General features: G+C 48.1%; 9 protein-coding genes across 9 annotated transcripts; 5 read left to right on the forward strand and 4 right to left on the reverse strand.

Annotated features, from left to right (window-relative positions):
• Nucleotides 1-457: 457 nt before the first annotated feature.
• On the reverse strand, nt 458-871 carry BC939DRAFT_399144 (putative glycine-rich RNA-binding protein 2, mitochondrial precursor; the record flags this gene model as incomplete). Its single annotated transcript, XM_051552459.1, has 2 exons — nt 458-663; nt 757-871. Coding segments are annotated over 2 exons (321 nt in total), but the record flags the coding sequence as incomplete, so codon positions are not given.
• Nucleotides 872-1,175: 304 nt separating this feature from the next.
• On the reverse strand, nt 1,176-7,939 carry BC939DRAFT_457020 (uncharacterized protein). The gene is made up of 10 exons (XM_051556418.1): nt 7,687-7,939; nt 7,364-7,408; nt 5,583-7,253; nt 5,088-5,484; nt 3,717-4,987; nt 3,233-3,618; nt 2,683-3,158; nt 2,355-2,576; nt 1,774-2,262; nt 1,176-1,314 (listed from the first exon to the last, which is right to left on the reverse strand). The coding sequence occupies exons 1-10, from the start codon at nt 7,856-7,858 to the stop codon at nt 1,305-1,307; spliced, it is 5,139 nt and encodes a 1,712-aa protein (XP_051410396.1). The 5' UTR covers nt 7,859-7,939; the 3' UTR covers nt 1,176-1,304.
• Nucleotides 7,940-9,268: 1,329 nt separating this feature from the next.
• On the reverse strand, nt 9,269-10,619 carry BC939DRAFT_218057 (Rtr1/RPAP2 family-domain-containing protein). The gene is made up of 4 exons (XM_051550752.1): nt 10,180-10,619; nt 9,970-10,065; nt 9,650-9,858; nt 9,269-9,543 (listed from the first exon to the last, which is right to left on the reverse strand). Exons 1-4 carry the CDS (start codon nt 10,444-10,446, stop codon nt 9,402-9,404), a joined length of 714 nt encoding a protein of 237 aa, XP_051410397.1. The 5' UTR covers nt 10,447-10,619; the 3' UTR covers nt 9,269-9,401.
• Nucleotides 10,620-11,111: 492 nt separating this feature from the next.
• On the forward strand, nt 11,112-13,650 carry BC939DRAFT_457031 (putative ADE12-adenylosuccinate synthetase). The gene is made up of 6 exons (XM_051556419.1): nt 11,112-11,350; nt 11,507-11,576; nt 11,673-11,768; nt 11,999-12,104; nt 12,314-12,500; nt 12,609-13,650. The coding sequence occupies exons 1-6, from the start codon at nt 11,216-11,218 to the stop codon at nt 13,317-13,319; spliced, it is 1,305 nt and encodes a 434-aa protein (XP_051410398.1). The 5' UTR covers nt 11,112-11,215; the 3' UTR covers nt 13,320-13,650.
• A 3,290-nt stretch (nt 13,651-16,940) lies between these two features.
• BC939DRAFT_457033 (uncharacterized protein) lies at nt 16,941-18,017 on the forward strand. Its single transcript, XM_051556420.1, has 2 exons — nt 16,941-17,248; nt 17,350-18,017. Exons 1-2 carry the CDS (start codon nt 17,195-17,197, stop codon nt 17,746-17,748), a joined length of 453 nt encoding a protein of 150 aa, XP_051410399.1. The 5' UTR covers nt 16,941-17,194; the 3' UTR covers nt 17,749-18,017.
• Nucleotides 18,018-19,856: 1,839 nt separating this feature from the next.
• On the reverse strand, nt 19,857-20,978 carry BC939DRAFT_399114 (uncharacterized protein; the record flags this gene model as incomplete). The annotated part of the gene is made up of 2 exons (XM_051552457.1): nt 19,857-20,338; nt 20,459-20,978. The coding sequence occupies 2 exons, from the start codon at nt 20,976-20,978 to the stop codon at nt 19,857-19,859; spliced, it is 1,002 nt and encodes a 333-aa protein (XP_051410400.1).
• Nucleotides 20,979-21,662: 684 nt separating this feature from the next.
• On the forward strand, nt 21,663-23,502 carry BC939DRAFT_504790 (uncharacterized protein; the record flags this gene model as incomplete). Its single annotated transcript, XM_051560570.1, has 6 exons — nt 21,663-22,117; nt 22,213-22,360; nt 22,450-22,679; nt 22,769-23,011; nt 23,102-23,202; nt 23,327-23,502. The coding sequence occupies 6 exons, from the start codon at nt 21,663-21,665 to the stop codon at nt 23,500-23,502; spliced, it is 1,353 nt and encodes a 450-aa protein (XP_051410401.1).
• Nucleotides 23,503-24,000: 498 nt separating this feature from the next.
• On the forward strand, nt 24,001-24,753 carry BC939DRAFT_478693 (uncharacterized protein; the record flags this gene model as incomplete). The annotated part of the gene is made up of 1 exon (XM_051558786.1): nt 24,001-24,753. The coding sequence occupies one exon, from the start codon at nt 24,001-24,003 to the stop codon at nt 24,751-24,753; it is 753 nt and encodes a 250-aa protein (XP_051410402.1).
• A 469-nt stretch (nt 24,754-25,222) lies between these two features.
• Nucleotides 25,223-26,733, forward strand: BC939DRAFT_530396 (uncharacterized protein). The gene is made up of 7 exons (XM_051561571.1): nt 25,223-25,314; nt 25,427-25,495; nt 25,607-25,665; nt 25,807-25,953; nt 26,082-26,118; nt 26,246-26,351; nt 26,476-26,733. The coding sequence occupies exons 1-7, from the start codon at nt 25,270-25,272 to the stop codon at nt 26,586-26,588; spliced, it is 576 nt and encodes a 191-aa protein (XP_051410403.1). The 5' UTR covers nt 25,223-25,269; the 3' UTR covers nt 26,589-26,733.
• The last annotated feature ends 186 nt before the right edge of the window (nt 26,734-26,919 follow it).

Consider the following 26,919-nt stretch of genomic DNA (forward strand, 5'->3'; position numbering starts at 1 on the left):
AAACACATGTAAATGACGAGCAAGATGGTGAGTCTGATATCCGGTCTGTCATCAGATTTATTATCTTTCGCCCATTCTTCTTTCTCGGGACTTGGAAATAGGAGACGGTTTTTGCGAGACGTTTAGAGGAATACTTGAGGATACGATGCGCAAAGAAAAGGAAGAAGGGAATGCCAAAAGGTACAAATACATGAAAGAGGAGCTGCTCGGTTTTTTTCTGTCATAGAACTTGTTTGGAGGAATGGTTTTCAGTGTTGCTTGTAATGATAAGATAAATAAGATCCTAGTTCTGTACAGTACTCTCATGAAGAGTTGACAATAGCGGGTGGGGCCAGCACACTTACTGGCGGGTCCGGCCACCATCGAAGCGACTTTGCTGGCCTATTGCGGTTCATAAAAGGTAAAGAGGCGTCATCAGTTGCTCCTATCTACAAAATACCGAAAGCGCGGGGATGGATCATGGCCTACCGCCATATCCGCTTCCCTGGTTGGTATGGGGTCCGCTGTTACTGCCGAAATTAACGCGGTTATCATTGCAACGCTCGGTGACGCGGTCAACCTTGATCCTGCGAGTCTTAAAATCCGTGTCGTTCAGCTCTCTGATGGCGTCTTCAGCAGAAACGCTGTCAGCATAAGTGACAAAACCGAAGCCACGGGAGCGACCTAATACAGATTCAGGAGTGCCAGAATATGCTTATAGTCATTAAAAAAATGAGGCACAAAAGACAGTAATGCGATAATCTCTAAGTAGCGTACCAGAGATACGGTCCCTGACGACTGTAGCCTCGACAATGGTACCGAGGCGCTTGAAGTGATCACGAAGGGACTCATCAGTGGTATCCCAGAACAAACCTGCTACAAACAACTTGGTAGTCCTACAATGATGGTTGACAGACGCACTTAAATAACCAGTTGTGCAAACCCATTATTCAGGCAACATCACTTTGATGCCTACGATCAGTAGGTGCGTACTCCATTTAAGGGCACCCTTCTAACAACTACCACCTGGCAAGATAGTGTTAATTAAGTATGGCTGGTTCAAACATTCATGGTAATGACCCCAAACAAAAGGATGGAGTGACGCTACGTACTCCACGCTCCTTACGCGTCGTCTTCCTTCAGTTCATCTTCGTTTTCAACTGCATTTCCGTCTTCAGCTTCACTTCTATCTTAATTTGAATTACGAATCTGAAGTATCGTACGTAGTTTTGGAACAACCTGAACGTCTCTTTTTTTCCCTCTCACGCTGATCAATTTCTCATCTCTCATCAACTCGAAAGCGAATCTCTTCTCGCACTCTTGTTTCACCGGGTAATTTGTTGTCGATATTTGAGTATTAAACAAAGGAATAAATAGGAGTGCGCTCAATTGATAACATATACCTGGCATCAATGAGAATAAGTGATTAAGACAGCGACTCGACTTACATTGTTCAGAGAGAACGTTGTTGTTGTACAGCGCAATCACAGCCAGTATTCCCCAAAGGCTCGTTTGTAACAAAGTTCGAGGCCAAGTACAACCTTTTTTTTTTTTTCTTGTACATTCAAGATGTCCTGCAGGAGGTCTTTTGTAAAGCAGGGACAAGGGAAAATGTTTGCACACGCGAGGGAGTAATGACAGATTTTATTTCGCATCCATCGCTAATGAGCCGATAGACTATCTATTGATCCTGCGCTGTAGATCCTGTTCAAAAAGATGTGGTTCAAGAACCGATGTGCGGCTACGCACACATGGCTGTTAATCCGTGTTTATCTCGCTCGACTTGCCTAGGTATAGATGGTGGCCGGCGCCTTTGAAGCGGGCCCATTTGACGGGCCTAACATGGACTGCGAACCCGTTGGGGACGCAGACAAGGACTCCAACCCAGACTCGGGTATAGAGTCCTGGGCCTCCTTCACGCCCGATACTTTCACAGCACGACCCGTCCCTGGAACCTTCTGGTCGCTTCCGACCTTATCCTTCTTTGAGGATTTGAATATGGATCCAATAAAGGAGCCGACTGAGCGAACAGACCGCATGGACCCAGTCACCGAGATCACAGAATGATTCGAGCGCAAAGATCCTGGCTTCTTTTTGCAATTACCTTGCGGGGACGATGGGGTCAAGGACGCGGACGTTGTGTGGGAGGCGAATGACTCGGTAGGACTACTAGTAGCCGAATACGTTACGACGATGCCATTAGGTCCCGCAGGAAGCGGCTGTATCTGTTCTGGTATAGACCGCGGCTGTGATCCATGAGGGTAGTGAATGTAAAGCAGGGGCCTGAGCGAGAAAGAAAAAGAAAGGTGCGGTTAGTTTTTAGCTATGCTATGGCGACCATGTAAACCAATAGAATAAACAAAAAGGTTGCATACATTTTCGCGCCCATGAAGTGGGACAGCATCTTGCCACGCTGCTTCTCGCCGTATCGGTTCTTTGCGAGAACCCCTTCCTTAACGATGGCAATTGCGTCCGGCATGAATTGGTGCTTCTTCAGGACCTGGTTCATGACAGTGAATACCAGATTGATAATCGAGGCGTCCGTTTGTCGCACTTCTATCACGCAGACCACAGCTTGATCTACTTGGAACACGATACTAGAGAACACAACAAAAAAATAAATGCCAATTGTTAGCACTCAATCTTTCCCATGTGTTTAAGTCGAATACCTTTACAACGATGAATCATGTTTCCGCTGCTTACCATCCACTGGGCATAATAATAGGATGCGCCTTCTCGATCGTCGTCTCGACATCTATCGGGAAATGTATCAGCCCATTGATCTCGAACGTCTCTCCGATCGCTCCCAGTACAAACAGAAGCGTAGTCGCGCAGCCCCCATTAAAGTTCTCGTGCGCATAGTTGTGCAAGAATCCAATCTCGCCCGTGCGAACGAAGCCCATCCCAGGTCCCATCCTGCCATCCTGAGTAAGGCCGTAGCCAAGACTGCTGAGGCCGCTGTTCGCAGAAACTCCATGTGCGATCGCAGCATTGAACTGGCTCGCATTAATGCTCAGTATAGCAGAGGAAGAGGCCGAGTCGGCCTCGATGACCAAGGGCGAGGTGATATAGGCTTGCACGTTCGCCTCGGATGAAACCCAAATTTCACCAATCTCGCCTGATAGACAAAGTTCCCGAGTTTCTGGGTTCACGATCGCCACGGTCGTTCCGCATACAGGCTGAAATATGAGAGATAATGTCAATTAGTGACTTGAAAGAATAATTGATGGCAGTTGTAACAACATTAACTTACAGTGCCGCTGTCCTCCACCCAGATCCCCATTGGATCGTCTTTTTCTGTCGTGACCTCAACAACGCCTCGACGAAGACTCTTCAGCGACAAGTGCAGCCGCACAGGCTCAATATTCATGTAGGACCTTGTCGTCACCATTGGGTTCGACATATGTCCAAACATTCCGCTAATATGCGTTCTGGCTATATGGAAACCTGCTGGGTCGTGTGGCGATGTACCACATAACCGTCGCTCGAGTGCTTGCTGAGCCTCTGTGCGAGGTCTCCCTTCCATACTGATAAGAAAATTGCGAACAGAGCATAGCTTGAGGGTGGGCGGTGATCTCTGTCGGTCGAGCGCTGCGAAGGCCCGCTCGACCATCGCGTAATCGAGTAAAGCATCCTTGGCTATAAAAGCGTCGGGAGTAGAAGAAATAAAATTTCATGGATCTATATGAGTGTATATCCAGGCTGTAGTAACCCCAACATGGTACAACAATGTATACCTTCATATTTCGCAATCGTCTCCAGGTAGATCTGAGGCGTCGCCAAGAAATCTGCATACTGGATCAACAGCGTGGGCGCGCCTACATATACACCCAGCACGCACGCCTGCAATAACCCGATCCCCACGAAGTCCTTCCAGCACGATACGATCGTTCTCTCACTCGTGAGCCGACACTGGACCTTTTGCGCGCAACACTGTGCCAGGAGGGATGCATGGCTAATCTTAACCAGAGTTCTTTTCATATCCGAGGAGTAGTGCGCGTACACAACAGCTGGCGCGGTCTTGACCAACGACGTTCTTGGTGGTGAAGTGTATCCTGATTCCTTGCCAAGGACTTTGTTGACCTTGGGCGCCTTGGAAACATTGAAAACCGTGGGTACAATCGCGTCCTGGCGGGCGCCGATACAGGCCTTGATATGGATCATAGTCGTCTTTTGCTTCATCACCTCCTCTGTAACGGAGTTTCCAATCAAGTGCGGTACCCTAAGCTCTGTCAGGAGTCCCATCAACAGAACAATATCCTCAGGCAGCCTTGACATCTCTGGAACTGAGACAGGGACAGGAACGAGTCCCAATAACCAGGTGGCATATATGGTCGCCGCAAACTCCACCCCATTCGGGAACAACAGCACAACTTTGTCTCCCGGCTTGAATCCTCCTCGCTTTTCGATATAGCTGGCAATGCTGACGACCTTCATGCCGAACTTCCTGAATGTGATCGCCTTGGCATCCTTGCCTTGCTGATTCTGTTCCAAAAAAGCAGCCTCCTCTGGATTCACGATCGAGCGCCAGACGAGCAATTCCACAAGGCTCGAGAACTGCATTAGGTTGATTTTGAACTGATCATCGAGAACTTCCAGAGGACGATCGCAGCTAGAGAACTGGACCGTACGCGTATGCGCCGGCAATTCTACTTCACGAGCAGTCAGCGCGTCCAGACCCCAGATACCACCCATGATGTCGTCCCCCACCGCCATGCTGAATACCGTGTCCTCAACTGAAGTCCAGAGATGGGATAGCACCAACCAACCTGATTCCAGCATTTTTTGACAGAGGACCGGATGGATGACACGCCTGCCATTCTTGTAGGCACGAGGTAGGGCCCCTGGTGGTGCAATGGCGATGCAGTATGGACGCAAGCCGTGGTAACCCTTCATGGCTTGCTTAACGAAATCGGCGAGCTTAGCTAGATCGTCGCGTTGGAGGCGTGGTGTCTCGGCACAGATCACAGGCAGGCGCTCGTCGTTTATATATGTCTCAAATGTCACGCTATTGGTAGCAATGGAGCAAGCAAAGCGAGGCGTTTAGGCGTTTTTTAGCACGACGTGCTGGAATATGCAAAAGGAGCGCACCATTCATCTAAATTTACCAAGCAGTGAATCCGATGATGCGCTCCATGACAGTGTTGGCAAGATCTGTCGTGTAGTGGTATTTATAGTAAACAACTTTGCGCTCCTCCGCCGATTCTGGGCCTTGGAGAACTTCTTGTTGGATCCTATCTTCGTAAAGTCCAAAAACGACAACGCGACCCTCGATCAGGCCACCGAGGAGTCCTGTTCTAAGAAATCCTGCTGGCACTGGGTCATAGATCTCTGGGGTCATGGTATCAACAGGTATGATCAACGGCAGTGCATGAAAGAGTTGTTGGGAGTGCTGGGGCAGGTTCCAGAATCCAAATGCTATTGACGGAGAGTCGATCCAGATCTCACCAACTCTGCTGGGTTGACACAACGCTGTGGTGTCCGGGTCCACAATGGCGAGGGTTGCTGTTATACATGGAATAATGTACCGCCAAAAAAAAAAAGTTAGCATACGATATGGGATCTGCACCGTCATGATCTGCTGCACTTGCATTGATACTTACCTCGCGGTATAGTATACCCAAACGCTCCGACTAAAACAACACCGCGCTTTGTTGCTCCTTTGATTGCCTCCTCGCCAGTATCGACGACCTTAATGATATTGCATTTCAGCGCTTCTCGGTCAAGCAAGTAATAACAGATCGCGTCCGCGTCCGTCGAACACGCGCGTGGTTGTGGCTCGGATCCACCCTTGCCCGGCTCCATATGCAGAGGCACGCCGTATTGGAACCCAAAATCGATTTGGTCGACACCTTGGGGGAACATCAGGGAGTCTCTCATACTCAGGATCATCCCTCCGTGCTCCGGTAAACTAGCAATAGGGACGACAGCTGTTTCGGGTGAAGGAACACCCAACGGCTTCAAGAAATTCTTTGTAAACTGTCGATTCACCAATGGCTGGACCATAATCGTGTCGATCAAGAAGGTCTCCAGAGAAGAAAGCTGGCATGGTCGAACGTCCTGCGCTTTGCAACCATGCATCATCTCCCGAACGCCCTCATAGTCCCCCACAGCCATAGTTACTTGGTATCGATGTGCGCATGTCTCCCACAGCCCTAGTGTCTCTGTGATGCCGCTGCGCACAAACACTGTATGACTTCCGCTATAAACGCCGAGCAGTCCTCCTAGTACAAGCCCCACTTGTTGCCGAGGTTCCAGCCAGCTCATAACAACGTCAGTTCCCTTGCACTCGGACACGGTTGTATTGTCGGAGATTACTGTCCCGGAGGATGTGGTTTCAGACTGCTCGGTCAGCCTTGCCGGGAATGATGTCGACTCTCCTTGCTGGTACGCATTATTAGCGCCTATTGTTGCTGTCGAGGATGGTATTGACGATGGTTCTGTGGTTGCTGCTGCATGCGACTTTCTTTTCCTCTTCGGACTAGAGTCCAGTGCATGGTTGAGCACCTGGCACTGCGAGAGAACCGTCCTGTGACTAACAGCAACGCCCTTGAGTTCCCCATTTGGTGCCTTTGTGAACTCGATATACGCCAAATCAGGAAGTGCCAACCCCATCGGTTTCCACTGATCCATCAGCGACCCCAAAGCCTGCCTTTCTCTATTCCTCGGCCTCCAATTGCTCCCCAAGGTATCTGCCTTCCACCAAACGACTTTCTCCAACCAATCCATACCTTTGTGCATATTCTGGTCTTTGGTCAGCTCCATGTAGTTGTATTCTGTCGTGAGTGCGAGCTCCATGTTTGTATGATCGAGGATATAAATCATCTCTTGAAATTCCTCGATCATGTTGATCGGCACTGCGGTCATCCCCGCTATCATGACACCGTAAAATGCCGCCAAAAAGTCCAAGACTTCTGCTTTCCGAAACACGAGCCCGACGCGTGCGCCCAGGCGTAAGTGTGCGTTTTTTACAATCGCCTGACTAATCTTCTCCGCTCGACCGTAGATCGTTTCCCATGTCCAGGATCCAGTCTCATGCCCCTTACTATCGACAGCCGAGAAAGCGGTCGCGTCCGGATCGACCATGCCTCTGAACCGCAGAATTTCCACAATACTTGGAAATTCAGTCATGGGTATTGATGTGGCACTGTCCAAGGTCAGCTCCAGAATCGAGCGGGGCTCGAGCGGCAACATTTGCTTGCCGGCCAGCTCTAGAACGTCGATCTTGGGTCTCTCCATGCCTGGAATTGTCTGTTGAGGGCGCCAAGGGGTATCTATTCGTGTAGTTAGTGTAATTAGTGAGTAAGTAAAAAAAGGAAGCAAGTGCTTTTTAAGGAAAAATAATAATAATGGAAAAATAAAGGTACAGCACTTTTCCGCATACCTGCAGGAGTTCGTGGTCCCTGGAATTGCTCACGATGAGGATGCACTAGTGGTTGACGAATAGTTTGATGGTAAGGATATGAGGGCAGTTGAGTGGCCACCGACTGTGTACTTGCGTGGAGGCTTTTGGTATGCGCAAATCGCGCTCCAGGGCACAGCGGCATTGTTACGACGCAAATTGGGAGGGCGACAAGGTGCTGTGTGTAGCACACAGCAAAAAAATAAAATATGAAAGAAAAAAAAGTATATAACGGCGAGCGCGAGGGAGATCCTTTTAATATGTCCACTTGCAAAGAAAGATTTATCGCTGAGCAGGGCACCTACTTCGGCGCGGTGTATCGCGGTCGATGTGGTAATGCTGAGCGGGATCGGGGGGACTAGTCGCGTTGAAGGCGCCTGGTAATGCAGTGTGTGAGGTCCCAATTGAACAAGTGGTAGGTGGCGGTGGCGAAGTCAATTGGTGGTCATGGTTGTACGAGGAGTTGAGAGCCGCCATTTTTCAAACGAGCATATAAAAGTGTGGAATCGCAAAGGAAATGAGGAAAGTGAAGATGAATGAACTGTGGAATCAACAGCAAGAATGGAAGTCTTCTTACCAAAGACTTTGGTATCTCCTATTCCATTAAATAGCCGAAACTGATGCGCATTTTTATGAGACGTACTTTTTTTTTACACGAACTGGATACTCTTTCCTATTAGCCACGTTCAAAGGTGCGGACAAGAAGTTGCAAGCAACAGGGACGAGGATACGGAGAAAACTACAGGCTTCTTTCTTTTTCTGGGGGATGGGGCACGAAGAACGATAGTTACTGACAACAATAATGACAACAATGCTATGGATTGGATTGAACAAGACCAAGAACCACCACCATCCTTCCAAGCGATTCACGAAAGGTGCCAATTGGTCCCCTTTATTGGTTGGCTCAGTTACCGCCCAGGTTGCATTCACATTCTTTTGTCGCGCTTCCCATGCAAGCATAAAGTACATCACATTGCTTTATCGGCACCAAATCCACGTTTATTAATACATTATCATCCTTCATTTATACCTTTTCGGATCCTTGCGGATCCATGTGTTGAACTTCAGTCGTGATAGATAGACGGCAATCACGGAAACATCAGCCAAAATGATATCATTGCTCCCTCAACTCAGGAACGCACAGGAAACAATATGAAAAGATTGTTCAATGGCAGTGTTGCTTCCATAGTGAACTGGGAATGCAGGGATGTAAACATGCCTGCATAGGATCAGAGCAATTTGGAAACATGGTACCAGGCACAATGGGAGTCCTGGGTCAGAGGCCATTGCATGGAAGGGTGCCACCAACACTGATCCCTACAGCCAGCTATATCCAATGTGAAATCAAGAGTTATCATCCACAGGCTATCCATGTCTCTCGGCATTCTATGTCAGCGTACCACTCAAGAGCCTCCACTGCTGTTACAACCCTCATGGACGGATCCTTTTGTTCTGGTTATTCCCTCATGTACCGATATTTAATCCGTCGTTCTTCTCCGTAAGGGTCGCCTCTCCTAACGTCCCTTAAACACATCTCCAAGGCAGGGTGCGCAATTAAGCCTGTGAAAGGCGCTGTTTCATTCAGCGCATGTGGTCCCAGCGACGACCACGAAGGGTTTATGCTTTCTAGTTGGTCTTTTTTTTGTTTTTGTCTTTATTAAGAACACATGTACTGGTCATGGTCGAGTGTCCATGGACGTAGAGCTCGCAGATCGACGCATCGTTTGACCGTCTGTCACCTGATTCTCATCTAAAAGTGTGACTCTGGACATTCCTTGTTCGATCGTGCCTGTATCAACATCCTCTGGTCGCCTGGTCTTTGCCGGAACACGGTAACCATCCACAGCATCGTAATTATGGTGCTGCTCATTGCCTCCGAAGATCTCCTCCATATCCTGGTCCATATTGCTCATATTCAGCGGGTCTCGCGGTACCTCTCCAATAGTATCGTGCTCCACAATCTTTATGAAAGACGGCGTCGCAGGAACGGAAGCAAGAAGTGACTGTACGTATTCGTCCTCTAGTGAGGATGATTGTGTTGATGCGGATGTTCTTGATGACGATGGTTGTTGGGCTGTGACATTGTTGAGGTCCTGATTAGGGAGACTGAATACTGGACTTGATTTTGTTTCCTCCGCAACTGGCCGCCTGTCATGCTGTGCCTGGAAATCACTAAATGAGGAAAAATAAGGAAGCATTAGATATATTGCTGCAGGCATTGATCTTCGTGCTCGTGCATACAGTTGAAATCCAGGAAGCAATACATACGCTAATTCCATGTCCAATGGTACGATCGACACCCTTATCATCTTGAGGTATGTAGGGTCGGTATTGTCCAGATAGATGGGTTCCTCTGTCAATTGAGCTTCGAGCCAGCGAGATGCTGAGAGACATGTCGACGAACAGAACTTTTTCAGTATTGAAATGTCGAATACTTTGCGCTCGTGAAGCGAGATCCTGAATTTGCCCTTGATATCCTATAAATTAGCAATGGAGAAGAGGGAACGCGTTAGCATTCAGTAATAAAGACGCGATTTTCTTATATTGATCCGAAAACACGCCTTGGCACGGAACACCTGGATACATACGCGTGGTGGTTTAGAGCAGAGAGGGTATCCACAAAGTTTGCCGATGTTTCTTTCTTCAATGACTTCCAGATAATGCGATCGTTTGATCCGATTTGCCTACACATTTACCACGCGATGTAAGATACATGGATGGTTAGCGCCATTCGCTCACTCATTAATATTTTTTTCTTGGCATACATACTATTGGGGTTATGCAAAAGGGCAACTTACTGCTTCACCTAGCGTTTCCTCGCTCACAGGATCCAACAGTATCTCTTGCCACTGCAGAACCATGGTTTCAAACTTCTTGCGCAATTCGATGTTCTGTTGGATCAATATCTGCTTCCTGTTTAATTTGTCTCCTTGTCCCGTAGATTGACTACCAGAGACCGAGGATGAGGGTGAAGGCTTTGGTCTTGGAGGCAGATACTGTTCAATCAACGGCGACTTGTCGACGACAATGTCGTCCTTCATGGTGGGAACGTTCCGTCTTGCCATCTCTTAATGTCCTTGCTTCCTGTTTTCGTAATGTATTGTGCGTCTGTTTTGTTTGAAGAAGAGGGAGAGTGAATGAATCTGAAGGGAAGGACGATGCGAGTCGATGCTGCTGATGCTATTGCTTTAATTACTTTGCGCTCGAGGTGATAGAGGTGATGGGTAAACTTGAGTGCGCGGTCAAGAAGCACTCAAAGACGCCCCTCGCGCCATCACATGACACTCCCCGCACCACAAACGCGACCAACACAGCCAATCCTGCCTAGGACCCTGTGATCCTTTTATTCATCTCTTTGTATTATGTATCTGATCAATTCCATAGGCCACAGCGTTTACGATCTATGGGATTCATGGAGGCCAGTTGACATGAAAAATCGAGAACCACACTTGGTTGGCTGCTATGCCCAGCCAGACCCAGGCCAAAGGAGGTGAAAAACCATTATCCAGCTGCATTCAAACACCAATTGCGTCTTCCCTTGCGCCGAGGCTGCCAAGATAACCGATTGGCACCGGATAGCCTTGGAGGACCTTGAAATAATAAAAATGTGAATCATCCAAAGTGACGTTCATTTTGCTCTGTTTGGAGTGCCTGAGAATTTTTATCATGAATCATGAGTGGGGTATAAAGACGAAGTGGTAGTGGCGAATCAACTGATTCTTTTTCTTGTAACAGCTTCTGTTCATTTCAATCATCAAGATTGATCTTAACCCCTCCCTCAGCAACAACTACCAACAACTCCACCCCACTCCACCTCAACAACCCCCAGCAACAATGGCTTCTGCAAAATTCGCCGGCATGTCCACCAAGGGCGTCACCGTCGTTCTCGGTGCCCAGTGGGGCGACGAAGGAAAGGGCAAGCTGTCCGATATTCTCTCCCAGGAAGCCGATGTCTGCGCTCGTTGCCAGGTGGGTAGAAAAACCATGGATGGGCATTGGACTTGAAGAACATAAGGGGAAACCATGCCACTTTTTTTTCGCTTTGTAATGATCCTCCCTCAAAGTTCACACACTTCTCAAGGCCCATATCTGACCTTTCCTGTATACGAATTGCTTTTGCAATAGGGTGGCAACAATGCCGGACACACCATTGTCGTTGGCAAGACCAAGTATGATTTCCACATGCTCCCCTCTGGTAAGGAGCCCTGATCTAGTCTCTCAGTCGCTTTGAACACTTAACATTCAATCCTCCGGCTAACTTTGTTCTTCATCCGCTGACAATGCACTCTAGGTCTGGTCAATGAGCACTGCATCTCTGTCATTGGTGCCGGTGTTGTCGTCCATGTCCCCTCGTTCTTCGAAGAGCTGTCCAACCTCGAGAAGAAGGGTAAACGCAATACAACGACTCCCCCACTCGGCGAATACTATGTGCACCCCAGTTTTTTTAAGATACCTGATGCCCGCTTGATTTCACCAACCTATTTTTTTTTTTTTCCTGGTGCCACGATCTATTCTCCGCCCGTTCCACCCCTCGCCTTGCCTTTCTTGGTTCGATCTATGACTCTATGACTAACGAACCATCATTTGTTTATCCTGTGTCCCCTCTCTCCCGCCTAGGCTTGGACTGCACTGGACGCCTCTTTGTCTCCGACAGAGCTCACCTTGTCTTTGACATCCACCAGACCATTGATGGTCTCAAGGAGCTCGAGTTGGGACGCGGAAGGTAAACAAAACGAAGATCTTACCCAGAATCCCTACCCGCCAGATGCCACGCCTTAATGACACCTACATACTTCTCCAACTCCCTATCCTCATTCGACCATCACCCTTTCTCATGGTGTTACGGGAACTGATCTTGGCTATGAATGAGTCATGCTGACATTTCTCTACCTTGCTTTCTTTCTGAAATTTACATGTGTATTTTAATTACAGCATTGGCACCACTCGCAAGGGTATTGGCCCAACCTACTCCTCCAAGGCCTCTCGCTCTGGTCTCCGTGTGCACCACCTCTACAACTTTGAGGAGTTTGAACAAAAGTTCCGTGTCCTTGCTGCTAACAAGCACAAGCGCTATGGTCACTTTGACCACGATGTCGACGCCGAGATCGAAAGATACAAGGTATGGATCTTTTATCTTCAGGATCATGGGTTGTGGGACGGATCAGATAACTCAGTTTGCTAACTCATTGCTATCTACATGACTTTAATTTGGATCAAATAACGACAGATCTTGGCCGAAAAGCTGAAGCCCTATGTCACCGACAGCGTCTACTTCATGAACAAGGCCATCAAGGACAAGAAGAAGGTCTTGGTCGAGGGAGCTAACGCCCTGATGCTCGATATTGACTTTGGTACCTACCCCTACGTCACTTCGTCTAACACCGCCATCGGAGGTGTCTGCACTGGTCTCGGTATCCCACCCCAGACGATTGCCAAGACCATTGGAGTTGTCAAGGCTTACACAACCCGCGTTGGAGGCGGCCCCTTCCCCACTGAGCAACTGAACGAGATTGGCGAGTACTTGCAGAGAGTCGGATTCGAGGTCGGTGTCACGACTGGTCGCAAGCGCCGCTGCGGTTGGTTGGATACGGTCGTTGTCAACTACTCGACCATTATCAACGGATACACCTCCTTGAACATCACCAAGCTGGATATCTTGGATCAGCTAGATGAGATCAAGATCGGTGTCGCTTACAAGGTCGATGGAGAGGTCTTGGAGGGATTCCCTGCCAACTTGGCGCTTTTGGATCGCGTCGAGGTCGTGTACGAGACAATGCCTGGCTGGAAGTCGGATATCTCGAAGTGCCGTACGTTTGAGGACCTGCCCGTGAACGCGCAAAAGTACATTCGTCGCATTGAGGAGCTTTGCGGAGTTCCTGTGGAGTGGATTGGCGTTGGTGTTGACCGTGATGACATGGTTATCATCCCTCAGGCATAAAGACCATGATCAAAGCTATCGACGACGACGACGACGACGACGTTCATGAGATCGTGCGAGTGCTATGGAAGGTGATGATCTAGACATGTTTGCTTGCGGTGGAGGAGGAGATGGATATGTGTTTTATTACGATTGAGGACTGTGTATTATACCAAGCAACTGCTAGGAGTGTTCTTTGGTTGTTAGAAAAAGGTGCATTGAATAAAAACGATCGCGTTTTTGAATGTGAACACCAGGACGATACTGCTCTGCCCATATGTTTATCAGAGATCGCAAAGATCTGCTGTTAGAATGAAAAAGTCCAAGGAATTTTGAACTTCCTCTGCCTGAGCTGTTGGATTGTCGAAAAAGACGTCTTTTTTCTCACGTGCGACGATCGATTGGCCAACTCGTGGGTTCTTATATATAATATCCTCAAACACGTTGTTCTCTTTGCAGCTTCTAAGAGGTGCACTGCACATCCTCTCCTCCACAGATGGCTCTCATCTGCTTGAGTGGAGAGGACCCATGCGAATTCGTCCCATGGAGGCTCCTCTTTCTTTTTACGTTTTCGATATCGAGCGGCAAACGGCTAACGACTGTTTCATGTTTTGTGTGTGAAGAAATTGGTCCGCACAAGCGAATGGAATCAACGCTCTCCAGCACGCGAACTTACTAAAGCGTTGTTCTGCTCGAAGGATTTTTTTGATATCTTTATTTCTGTCGGGTCCTTTCACGATATGTGATTACAGGGCAGTTCTGGGGAGCTGGACTTGGTCCATCTCCATCCGATTCACGCATGCATGCGCACGCGCACGCACACACACACACACACACACAACCAAATGTCTCCTGTGCTCTTCTTGTTTTTTTGCAAGGGTAACTAGCAACCCTCATGAGCCGGGAACCTCTTACTTTTGCTGTTGATGTTTCTGGTGTTCCGTTATGGGTGCGTGCCAATTCAATCGCTCAGACCCAGACCGGGTTCTTACGAGAGCTTAGTCCGGCTATCTATATTTAGCGACGAACAGGGCCCAATACAAAACAGGGCTGGTTAGCCGTTAACAGGAACCGAAGAACGTGCAGTGGTATATGAATAGATGGCGGGCCACTGATTGGCATGTGTGTGTGAGACCCTCGGTAGGATAAACAGGCATGCACAGGACTTTCCTAGGAACAAAGTATTAGACACGCCGGCTAGCGTAGGATAGACGAATGTGCGATGCTAAGTAACCCAAGCACATCGATAGTCTATCAGTTCTTTAGCAAATGACAACGATTGACATGTGCAGTGACGCAGCGTGCAAAAAAAAGGGTGGAGTGGACGTCCTGAAAAGATAGCTGTCCAGCACTTTAGTTGGTCTAAGAAAAGGATGGACAACCGCAGCAGTTCTGGGTTGACTCTCTGATAGGCAACAGAGATAGACAATACAGGTACAGCTGGATAGAGTATTCATGAGATAGGATACACATGTCTGTGCACAGCCTCGTTTTACTTTTCCAGTGGCACGAAGGAAACCTGTGATTGCGACAGCTGAAAAGCACATAGACTAACACAGACACGCCATTGAAACGGAGATGGTGGAATTGGAAGGACAAGCAAGAGAGCGACGGAGAGGGACCACAACAGTCCTTAATTTATATTGTGGTGATGGTGGTGATGATGGTGACATACTTGTGCTGGTTTTCTTGCGAACGTGATGTTTATTGGTGTGTTCGTGCTTATGCTTCATTACCTGAGGATCCATCTTCAAACTGTTGGTCAAACACGACAATCGATCCCCCACACCATACACGCATATAACGAAAAATAAGGTAACAATGTCGCCATCGACCACCACGGAGTGAACAATTTAACACAAACCCAACACAGTGGGGGATATGCATGTAGGGTGCAGGGTTCGCATCTGCCCTGAGCTTCTTCCTTCCAGTTACTTCGATCTCTTCCCCACACGCGAGGAGAAAAATGACGATCGTCATAGTCTAGTCCGTAGCTCCCCCCTTCTCTCGTCCCTGGACGAACATGTCCTGTTTAGGAGTATATACATCACACACAGACGTCGAAATCCAGGTACCAGAGCATAATGTTGAACGGGGGACCCCTTCATTTTTCATTCCATTACAACAACGACAGAAACTCAAAAATGTAAACACCTTCTTTTCTAACCCGTTCCACCTGCATGCAACTGTAATGTTATTGGCGACTGAGGGACTGGAAACAGGAAACAGGGGCAGCAAAAAGAAATATATGTACGATGGTGATGACGACATTGTTACCAATGAGTTCTTTACGGTTCACACGGCGCGCCTGCGCGCGCGCAACCTTTCCTCGCGTCAAACAGAACAGAAACGGAAGAACCCTACGTGATATTTTCCCCACTTTCCTAGATGTCAATTGCAATAGAAAAAGAAGAGAAGGGGACGTAGTAAAACGCATATGTCATCACGTAAGAAGGAAACGAACGAGATCAGATTCCCAGATCGGATCTTCAAACAAGTGTCGGCTGCACATAGTGTCTCCGGGGCGTACGGTACTTCTGCTACAAGGTGCGTAGTCTAGACACACACGTATCCACTACCACTTCTGTCACCCCTATGCTTTGCTGAGTAAGTTTGTCACATATGGATCAACCCCAGATTTTTATGACGGGAGAAACAGGGAAAATATGATGCGAGACCAAAATTGGCCAAAAGAGAGAAACAAGGCAATCGAAACACGACGATCCCTTTTTGTACCTATCTGAGATTCGTCAAGAAAAAAATATATGGCTTTGCGCGGAGCACGCAACAATTCGCTGTGGAAGAGAGACCGATTGCTAATCGCGATCAACAATCATATCATTCTTATGAAAAGTGAAGGGGAAGGAGAGGGAAACATAGAGAATAAAGGGATTGACGTGGCTAGCAATTGATTTGTAAACAAGATATGGGTGAAAGCTTCCCTGTGCGCTGTGCGCTGTCTCGCTAGGCAAGGCAAGGGAAGGCAAGGCAAGGCAAGACTAGGCTCAGGCCAGGCATTGGACCATCAACCAAACGGATAGTAGAATCCAAGCACGACGGGTACGTGTACGAGGGACGGAGGGCTGTGTGTCTGCGCCCAGTCCAGAGTGCGGTCTGTGGAGAAACACGAAGGAGCGAAGCACGAAGGAGCAAGGTGGACCGTGGATGGCTGTACCGGCAATGAATGGATGGCACCATAGATATCGAGGGATGGCAACACGCGCACGACGTTTGGATGGCATGTATAGTCTAGTCTAGTGCAATAGAGGCGCACTGACAGGGGGCGGCCAGTATTCTATTCTATTCTACTCTACTCTACTCTATTCTATTCTATAATCGATACAGATACGGATCGATACAGGCAAAAGAGTCATCCTTGGGCTCAGTGGTGAGGGTGGTACAGCAGACGAATCAGGACCACGGACAGCAGCACCCGTCCAAGGGAGCGAGATTTGTCATTTTTCGTAGGAGTGAATCACCGAATAGAATACAGGCCAATTCAGTCGCATACAGCCCATTCAGTCGGATGAAAAGATACGACAATCAGATGGTAAAAAATGATATGTGTATGACAGCGATGTAATCACATCGGCAGGAGGAGTATAAATAGGCCCTGTCTTCTCGCCTTCATCCCCTTCTTCCTCCTCTTGCATTCTAAAGAAACTACTTCTTCTTCTTCCTTACAGCCGATCTTCTATGTTTCTTCAACGACAACAGCACCTCCACCCCCAATTGCCCCTCCTCAACAACACGCTCTCCATACTCCGAGCCATTTCTGTTCCTGTCAGCTAGCTATTTCTTTTTTTATATTCACATCTCCTATTTCTCAACTTGAGCACGCTCCACCACCTCTTCCTTCTCTCCTTAAAAGAACAACCCCTCTATCCTATTCAACAATGGATCTGAACTGGTGCCCAGTCTGCGAACAGCACATCCCACTCGCCTGGGAGGTAAGTTTCTTCTTCGCTGCAACTTTACTTCACCAACAGCACCAAGAACGACAATCAAGAACACGATATTAATCTTTCTTCACTTCCTTCTTGAACCATAGTCGAGCCTTTACTGCTCTGATCGCTGCAAGAAAGCCGATGCGGCTGCCTCGAATTCGGGTCTTTACCCAGCCAAGATGCAGTCCTTCTCCCGCAACCAGAGGACCTCGATCTCCTCTCCCTTGTCCTCACCTTCCTTGGGCGGCGTCAACTCTTCAACTTCAGCAACGAGCACGTATCCATCCCCACCAACGTCGCCGATGAGCAACTATGTCTACAACAATATCTCAGCTCACGGTCGCATCTCCCCGCCTTCGTTTTCGTTGGGTCAACCCGCATCAGCTACAGCAGGAGCAGCAGGATATGATCTTCAGTTGCGCCGCAAGTCAGCGACGACAATTGCAGTGCCACAGTACACGACCTCAACAAGCGCCGCGAACAAGAAGGGATTCTTTTGGTAGTTGGACGACACAAGTGCACGCACCACTTGGCTTGGTTGCTTGCGCCTGTAACAAACATTCCTCCGATTCTCAAAAAAAAAAACAACCAAAAAAACCCCCCAAAATTCTTGTACATACTCTACCAAACCAGTCTTCTCTTCCATCGCGCCTTGTATATAACCACAGAAAAGCAACTACAAAAAAAAACAAGCACTCGTCTTTGAATCCTTTTTCGTCCTTCAGTATGTATAATAGACCTCTAAAGTACTATCTTCTAATAATAACAAGTACCTTCTATCGAAGGAAAAAAAAAATCCAACCTAATTCTTGAACAGTATGCATGGGATGGTATCCGAAAGCTACGATCAGGTTCTGGCTACCACTTTTTGTATCCTTTGTCTAGACAACTCTTTGTTTCCTCTTCTTCCTCGGACGAGGGGAAAGGGGCCGGAGAGGGAGCGGTACAAGGTCGAAAACAAAAATGCTTCCTTTCCCCACATTTTTTTGGCAGGAATGTAAGGGAGGGTGTGGGAAGAATAATAATAATCATGCGAAATGGATCTGGACCCTGATAAATGCTAGTCTGCCTCCTCCTCCTACCTAACTCCCTAACCCAACCTAACCAAACGCGTCTCTCTTGTCTATCGACCCTCGCCCTGAATCCCCCTCCTCGGATATTTCTCACGAAAAGATTACGATATGGTACGGTTCTATACCGCACCCCTAGTATTTTTTCTTTTTTTTTTTCTTTCTGGCGAGCCTTGGATTCTAGAAAGTCGTGATCATAACCATAAGAGTAACTAAGGTTGTTGCCAGCTGACCTCTTTCTTTTGGGTTTCCAAAGGCTCGGGTGGATAGAGGCGGGGAGCAGGATCAGGGGACACGGGGCAGGGATGCGGGGTAGGGAGGCAAAAATAAAAATAAAGAAAACGTACGCGGGAGCGCGCAAACCTTCATGGCCGGTTGATTGGTCTGACCGGGAATACTGTAAGTTCGCCTCGCTATCGCCATTAAGCCGATAATTCAACGGGGCTCGGCAAGAATTTTGTTGAAGAGTTAATTATCGTTATCGGTCAAGGGGACATATATACCCTGTGATAAGGTACGGCGCAGTGCAGTATAGCGGCCAGGGCAAAGAAAGTCCCCTCATATTAGGCTACGGCTACGCGTGAGCACTTGAACCTCATCTGTAGTCTCGTAATTTGCAATTGTGCATACTTGTCGACTGATATATCGTCTCGAAGGCTGGTTAGCCGCTTTGCATGGGAAGGCAGATGCTGGAGAGGAGTTGGCGATGAGGAGGATTTTCAGGCGTGAGACTTTAGTTGATCAAAAGAAAAATGAAAAGCCAAGATGAAGCGCCCAAGGTGCGCACAGGGAAGGATGGAAATAGAAAATAGGTTCTCTCCCGTTCCCGGACAAGGTGCCGGAGAAGGTCAGAGACCGGTGCAGGGGCGGGATGTGTTCTGCCTTACTTCCATTTTGTTGTTTTTCTTGTCGGAGGAAGAAGAATAGCGCGCGACTTGGTATATCTAGATGTCTAGGAAATGTCATCCATAGCAATGGTGCTTGTTGGGGGTGCTTGTTGGGGGCGTAATAGGGAAAGTGGGGTATGTCAATTTTCCTGGAACCACATCGTGGGTGCTACATGGTCAAATGCTCCCGCTGCATAATTTTAAAGAGTTTTGCAGCTCATCGATTGAAGAAGTCGGCACTCAACGCAGACCTGGTATGCAACGAGATAATCTGAACCTATCATGACTTGATAGGATCAAAGAAAATGAGGAGCATAAGTTTTATCAGTATAGCAATTGCCGCTCTTTGTCACTCAAGGACCCCATATTCCATCCGCTGTTCAAAAACTGGCGAGCGGCGTCCGGAAACACGCCCTACTCCTCGTTTGTGGCGGCATCCCGTGTTACGTGAAGGTATTAAACTGTGTCGCCGTACTGTTGAAAAATCGGAGGCATATTGTTGAGATGAAAGTAGAATCAGAACGGTGCGAATGGGAATGAAAAGGCAGCACTGGCTCTATTCTTGTAACAATGTCGCTTTGTCTTTATTGATATCCAAGCATGCAGCATCGGCGGCCATATGCTTTGTAGTCTAGGGTAGTATATAAAAGTGGGTTAAAGAAGCAGAATAAAAACGCTAAAAACGAAAGAAAGCATGGACCACATGCTATTCGATCCAGCCGCGGTTATCCGTCCACCACCATTGCCTCCTGTCCCCTTATACAACTTGGCAGGCGCTCCGGCACTCAGCTGGATATTACGGAAATAAATCGATGTGTCGACTGGTGTAGCATACTCCGGTTCTGAACCTCCAAAGAAAGTCGAGAACATTAATCCCTGGAACCCGACCATGCCAGAGCTCCTATAAGGGATATCATGCATGTCGATGACTTGGTTTCCGTTGATATAGACCTGAAGTGTCCCGTTGGAGTTTCCTGCGGGCTCGTTCAGCTCCATGATCATGTCTAGGCGCGTCCATTTTCCGGACTGGAAGTAGATTAGACCGCGGCCGAGCGATTTACCGTATTGGTCGTTGCAGAGTACGTTGGCGCTTCTGCATATCGCGGACTTCTGGTTTCCGGGCACATACGCATACACTAGCACAGTTGTTAAAGAATAATGATGAGGGCGTGAGGGCGAATGAATATGAATGATGCTGAAAATCCATGGCGCGGCCATGCAAAACTTGCTATGAAATGCAAAACCAAGGGCCTTACCTTCACCAATACCATTCTGGCGCCACATCATTCGCATGCTCAGACAATTATCCCCATTGGACTGGATGCCCCCTGAACACCCATCGTAAGGCGTGCCTCCATAGACACCTGGTAACTTGCCGCCCAGTACCCAATTGAACCCTACAGGAAACCCAACATCGTAGCTAATCATCATCTTTGAGAACGGAGTCGAATCACCAAAGGGATTTGCATAGAACTGGGCGCCTCCAACAACGGGTCCGTATGCAGGAGCATAAGATCCTTTGGGGTAGTTCAACTTCATGACCAACCCCGAAGTACCATTGTTGCCACTCGTTCCTGTGGGGCCTTGAGCCGTGGCCTGTTCGAAGGGATCGTGGGTAAAAGAGATATCGTCCGCTCCGGTTTGGATTGAATGAAAAATGGTACCCCAGTTTTGGACAAGGTATTTCTCGCCGCTGTTGCTGAGCGTAGTGTTGAAACCGGAGTTAGAGTCAGAATCGTTATGGCTCTCCGCGCTTTGGATAGGGCTATTGGGCATGGGTGCGACCCATTTCTTAAGAAAACCGCCTTGGGCGTAGATCTGGTCGCGGGTCAATATTGCTGTTGCTGCTGTAGCTGTCAGGACTACGGTTGCGAGGTAGTATGCAGTGAATAATGCCATGTGAAGACCTATGTTGGATCTAGTGTGAGACGACGACCTTGAGCTTGAAACCATTGGAGCTTGTGCTGATCCGGACTAGGAAATGGAAATGGCAAATGTGGAATATTGAGGGATACAGTTAAGAGGCTGGAGGATGAGGAAGAAGAAAGTGAGAACTTGAACTGGCCTTTTTTTTCTTTTCTTTTTTTTCTTTCATAGTAGAAACCAGAAAGCCGGTCCCTGTGGAACGGTTCGGGGACTTTGCTAGTCAAACGACAGGCATGGATGTATAGACCACCGATCGTAGTTTATACAAGGAGACATAGGAAATGAGGTCAGTAGTTGGATTGATATAGGAATATGGAGGGAACACGCGAAGGAGACAGAAGGGGAACCAAGGAGGTGCGCACACAGCGCGCGCAGGGAGTGCGCTTGATTTGTGGAGTAAAATGCGTGACTCGTACGCGACAAATATCTGCCAACCATAACAAAACCTTTGCAGGGAGAAACTCGCCTACCACAGGAACCAGCACTCATCTCCGCTCATTCGCTTCACTTCACTTCAATCGCTTCCTGCACGCCATGGACGACGACACGGAGATGACAGAACCAGGGCCAGGGCCAGGGCTGGGTCAGGGATCTGAGGCGGAAGAAATGACCCCTCTCCTGCCCTTCTTCTTAAGAGGCACTACCGCCGGACCAGACGACTATCCGCTTTTTGGCTCATGGGAAACGCCATCAACTTCCTCTCTTGCCCAAGAGCAGATCCAGGGGGAATTAGCTACGAACCTCTTGTTCGCCTCACCTGCGAGACGCTCGATATCAGACCGTCTCTCCTCCGGCTCAAGAATGGATGGGGCACAGGACACGCTCAACGTGGAAAAGAGTCGTATCTTGGAGCAGCTCCGGCATATGACGACGGAGGTAGACCAGCTGGAAAACCGATTGCAGGCGGTAAAGCGAAGGCGTGCCCGAATTGCCGCGTCGGCGATACAAAAGCAACAGGAGCTCCAGGATACTGAAGCGCAGGAGATGAGGTATGTCTGTTGAAGGTGATATCAGTTGTTCTGCTTATCTCTGTTTCACATGCATCGTAATTGGACCTAATACCTTTTCGATCTCAATCATGCAGGCAGGTGCTTGGGAGTGTGAATCGTCTCAACTTATCGGACAGTTTAAGAAAGCCAGGAGCCGACGTAGGCCAGACCGATAAACGGGCAGTTAGGACGCCTCTATCGACGCTTTCGACCGAAGCTATCACTAACATCAATGTCGACATGGTAATGAATAGGATATGACCAGGATTCCTGCGTGTTTTCGCCTAAGTACCGCTCGCAAAATCTAACCGTTCTGGATTCTTGCCATATAGATTCGGAGACTACAAAGCTTTACCAATATTGTATTCACATCGATTGAAAACCATACTCTGTCGATATCGGAGGATGGAATGAAAACTCGACGATACCGTATGGAGGGCGTGTGCTTCCAGCTGGAGTTCAATGTCGAATTCACAGTAAACGAGCCAAGTCTGGTTCTCAAGGATACACGCATTGACATACCTCGCAACGTGCAAACGGAACTCGGGAGGTTCACTTCGAGGTTCGTACCAGGTCTATTGTTCGAATCATTGTTACGAATCCGATGTGGGATAGCCGCTAACGCTTGTTGCGACTATTTTTCTATATTAGAGCGCAGAATGAATCGTTGTTGATGCCATTCTTTCAGACGTTCTCACAGTACGCACAGATGGACTATGATCGGCAATCGGCGATGAATAGCCTGGCGAAGCGGTTCCCGCGACTTGTCAAATCAAACCAATCAATCAGCAGGATGGCCAAGAAAAAGCAATCGACCTTGAGTGCCATGGATATTTCATCATTTATGTCCCCAGCAGGTCCTGGAGTGCAGTCAATGACATTCTCTGGTGCAAGGTACTACACTGATCCGAGGCATTATGTTTTGAATGTTTCATGCGCTTCAGCCAGTTCATTGTGCTTTTTTTGTTGGGTTCCTCACTCCAGAAAATCAAGTCCAGAGCTGGTATTCCATTGGGCAATTGACGTGACAGACCAAGGCAAACTTGTACCCTATGTGCGATTGTTACCTCGGATGCCAAAGAAATGTGAGTGTGAACTATATTCTGCAGCAATTGCATGTCAGTTGAAGTCATGCGAATGAATCCATGTACTTATAATGACACCATATGCGTCTCTCTTTTGTCACCAATTGAATTGATGATTCTGCAGGGCGACAAGCGGATGATAAGGCTACAGTGGATGCGATCCCAGCGCAATTCGTTCGACTCCTGCAGATCAAAGGAATAGAAGGGGCTGTTGCCATTCTGCTTAAATGCGTGTTTGGGCGGAAGGCAACTGAGTCCGAGTCCGACGAGGCCGAGAGCGTTGGCGGGCGCAGCTCATGATGCCTCCCTCGTGTCACCAACAAAGAGACCAGTGACTTTTGAGGTGACTACTTTCGCTTTCCCTTTCTCAGTCGTTTGGACGTGGTCGTGGTCCTGCTCATGGCAACTCCCGACCCCATTCACACTGCTAACCTTTTTTCGTCCTTTTGCCCTCACCCTTCCCAGCTCGCCCCGACTATCTCTTCTTAATTGGCTTATCTTGACTGATTGTCCCCTCCTGTGTCTCTTTACCACACTTTCGTCTCTTTTGTCATTCCACTCTCATTCCACACCAGCAACTGCAACCACACCTACAACGGCAACTCTTGGCTTAACTTACTCCTCTTTTTCACTCACAAAGCAGCTTTCCATCAAAAAACGCCTTCTTGATCATCCCACCCTCTTGTATTTTTATCACCCACCGCTGCTGCTCCAACAAACTCATTTCTTTTATCACCCGACCCCTCTTGTAAAATAAAGCAGAGCTCCTTTCCCTTCACCCCTTACCTCGTTAACGCCATGAAGTGGGACCACGACTCCGATTCTGAAGATATTGTGATGGCCGATGAATCTATTGAGGAGCTGACGACGGTCCCGGCGACCTTGAAACAGCACTCAGTGGCCCTTTGCGAGTCGGCGACATCTTACGAAGCCGAAACGGTGGACAGCTCTTGTTCAAGCAGCGTGAAGGTCTCACATACGGCAGTCGAGACGGATATTCCGCTAGAGAATACCCCACCTTCCTCAAGATCGTCGTCGATTTCATCTATCGACGAGCCCCTTACGCCGACATCCGAATTTGGGAGCGGAGCGAGCAAGACCGGCGATGCCCAAGCCCCTAAGTCATCTTTGCACGACAAGGAGAGCGGCTACCCGTACAGTCGTTCTGCCCCATGGTCGTACTCGTCGTCCTATTCGGCGTCCAATTTATCCATGTCGAGCCTCATCCAATCGAAAGAGTCCGTGTACGCTGCGGTGCCTGTTTCGTCCGAGCTGTACATCATTCCCAAGTCGAGCAGTGGATTCTATTGGAATGGAGACCTTTTTCTGAAGCCGCATCAGCGTCGTAGCCTGGGCGTTGACCATATGTTCAACAGCGTGGCGCCGCAACATTATGGCTTCCATGACAACAGCAACAGCATTGGCAGTGGCAGTCATGTTAATGGACAGCAGCAGAACCATCACCCCCACAGTCAAGACACGGCTGTTATCGTTCACGACATCTTGCTGACCGATGTGGAGACCGCAAGAATCCTGCCGTCGTGGCCTTAAATCGAGAGAAATATCCTTTCTGTCATCCGTCCTGCATTTGCCGCTTTCCTGGAGTGCGTTTTGGCGCTCCTTCGCTATACACTGTAAATATCTCTCTTACTTGCTGCCATAAACAAACAGTCAACTCTTTCAGGGCCGAGTGCGCCTATGTCGGCTCGACCGCGGCAGCTCTAACCCCGATTGCAGAACTCACATAATAAAAGCGAGCAAAAAAAAAAAAAAAAAAAAAAATCCCCACCAGGAAAAATGCGACATTTGCAGTGCTGTAGTCTTTGTTTCAAATGCCACTGTACTTTCTCCTTTTGCCTCCCCTCCATGTACTCTTATCTACTTGATGTAACCGGTTCAATTGACAGTGTTCACACGCCAACAAATTGCGCACGCGACAAATGAAATATTTGCTCCACAGTCACGAACGCGTTTGTGGTGTTTATATTTTGATTGAAGGCGCGTCTTAGGTCGCTGCCATCACTTTGCATGTTCGCCTGTCCATAACCCACCAGGACACTTTCAGCTATGGAGGACTATTACGACATCGACTCTATTTTATCGGAGGATCAGGTACTAATCTGAACTCGAAGGAAAAGCGCCAAGAAATAGGAACAAACGATTTCGGCTAAAGCATAACTGGTTGCCCATCACACTTTTAATTCGTGTCTGCTGCATCCTCTAGAACATCAAGTGCGTCTTTCAGAAAAATATACCAGGATTATCATGGCTAGAAGGAGGACACGATGATACGGTTAGTGGACCCTAATGGAAGCAGGGACTTTTTCCTGAATCGAATCGTCTATTCTTTTGTTTCGGTGTCACTAATAAAAGGCTGCCATTTTTGTTATTGGCTTCCGAACAGCTCAAAGCAGGATCGAGAGTCGATATCCCGTTCTGGCTGGCAAGAGAGATCGTGGACCAGTACGTCTTATTCCAATACACTTGCGTACTTTTCAACCCAAGGATGTTCCCAGACATGCTAACGAATTCTCTACCTGTTCCCATTCTTTTCTTTTTTGTTTGTTTGTTTGTTTGTTTGTTTGTTTGTTTTGACTGTGTTAGCCCTGAAGGCACGGTTCCGATGGACATTGAGACACCCGAGTTCTTTGGACCAAAAGTCAGGAATGGACTTCGGGCGGAGGCAACTGTTGTGGATCTTCCGAAATTATGCCCCAGCTTCTTCCGTTTCGGAACGCACTTTCTGCAGCTGTAGGTGTACATTCGAGCATTGAACTTGGAGCAATTGGACAGGACAGGGAGACAATCTGTATTCTATCGGAATTATAATCAAATCGCTAACATTTTCGTCTTCTCCTTCTTTTTCTTCTTCTACATAGGATTGATGACCCTGCACTGGCGAAAGTCTTGGAAGATGTACTGTTGATTATGAACACAATCCCCCCTCCCCCCCCCCCCCTTCCCAAGCAAAGCCATGAACAAAAGGTTGCCTCCGGATGCTGATAACACCGTACCCCTTTCTGTATTTTCATTATTCTCACAGGCATTTAAGGCGAGACTCCAGATGACAATGGATCACACTCAGTCAGGAGGAAACAGTAGCAAGTCGGCAGACTATTTGGATCGCTTGGATGATACCGAGCGCGAATGTAACGATCGATTTTATTTTATTTATTTTTACGGCCTTGTGCCATTGGTAGGAAGTGAGAGTTTCTGCGGGAAACTAACAGCGCAGTCCCCTCCTTCTCTTTTTTTCCTAAAAAATACTCGTAGTATACAAAGCAGGACTGGAGAGTTGCGCATCGGTTCATCACTGGAATCAACAATCGTTTGGAAGGATACGATCTGCAAGCGAGGTGCTTCTGAAAAGGAAGCTGGGCGCATAGGAAGAAGGGCGACAGCAGCCAATCATCATGGATTCTTTACAGACGAACGCTCAGTAATCCTATCTCATCTCTGGCTGGACCCAACGGCATGAGCGCGCTACATTTTTTTTTGTACAATAGACCATATGAAAATAACATCAAAAATAACGTCATATTTTGGACAGTTCTGGCGCTTTGGCATCCGCTTTAGATGTTCAGGGCCGATCAATAATCCATAAAATGGCCTGAAAAAGGTAAGTTTAGACGATCCGGGGCCATTTGGGGGGCCCCGGGTCGATTGCGACTTTGATTGAATATATCTCTTTTTTTTATCTATATAGGGATACGTGTC

Source organism: Gamsiella multidivaricata, assembly GCF_025024155.1.
Source record: "Gamsiella multidivaricata strain RSA 2152 chromosome Unknown BC939scaffold_49, whole genome shotgun sequence".
In the NCBI taxonomy this organism is placed as follows: Eukaryota; Fungi; Mortierellomycota; class Mortierellomycetes; order Mortierellales; family Mortierellaceae; genus Gamsiella; species Gamsiella multidivaricata.

Coding starts and splice junctions, on each gene's coding strand:
- BC939DRAFT_530396 (XM_051561571.1), top strand. CDS start 25,270: ATGGAGGACTATTACGACATCGACTCTATTTTATCGGAGGATCAG. Junction 25,666..25,806: donor GCAAGAGAGATCGTGGACCA/GTACGTCTTATT, acceptor TGACTGTGTTAG/CCCTGAAGGCACGGTTCCGA. Junction 25,954..26,081: donor GGAACGCACTTTCTGCAGCT/GTAGGTGTACAT, acceptor TCTTCTACATAG/GATTGATGACCCTGCACTGG.
- BC939DRAFT_218057 (XM_051550752.1), bottom strand. CDS start 10,446: ATGGCAAGACGGAACGTTCCCACCATGAAGGACGACATTGTCGTCGAC. Junction 10,066..10,179: donor AGGAAACGCTAGGTGAAGCA/GTAAGTTGCCCT, acceptor GTAAATGTGTAG/GCAAATCGGATCAAACGATC. Junction 9,544..9,649: donor CCATTGGACATGGAATTAGC/GTATGTATTGCT, acceptor AGTGATTTCCAG/GCACAGCATGACAGGCGGCC.
- BC939DRAFT_457020 (XM_051556418.1), bottom strand. CDS start 7,858: ATGGCGGCTCTCAACTCCTCGTACAACCATGACCACCAATTGACTTCG. Junction 3,159..3,232: donor GGGTGGAGGACAGCGGCACT/GTAAGTTAATGT, acceptor CTCATATTTCAG/CCTGTATGCGGAACGACCGT. Junction 2,577..2,682: donor ATTATTATGCCCAGTGGATG/GTAAGCAGCGGA, acceptor TGTGTTCTCTAG/TATCGTGTTCCAAGTAGATC.
- BC939DRAFT_457031 (XM_051556419.1), top strand. CDS start 11,216: ATGGCTTCTGCAAAATTCGCCGGCATGTCCACCAAGGGCGTCACCGTC. Junction 11,577..11,672: donor TTTCCACATGCTCCCCTCTG/GTAAGGAGCCCT, acceptor AATGCACTCTAG/GTCTGGTCAATGAGCACTGC. Junction 12,501..12,608: donor CCGAGATCGAAAGATACAAG/GTATGGATCTTT, acceptor AAATAACGACAG/ATCTTGGCCGAAAAGCTGAA.
- BC939DRAFT_457033 (XM_051556420.1), top strand. CDS start 17,195: ATGGATCTGAACTGGTGCCCAGTCTGCGAACAGCACATCCCACTCGCC. Junction 17,249..17,349: donor ACATCCCACTCGCCTGGGAG/GTAAGTTTCTTC, acceptor CTTGAACCATAG/TCGAGCCTTTACTGCTCTGA.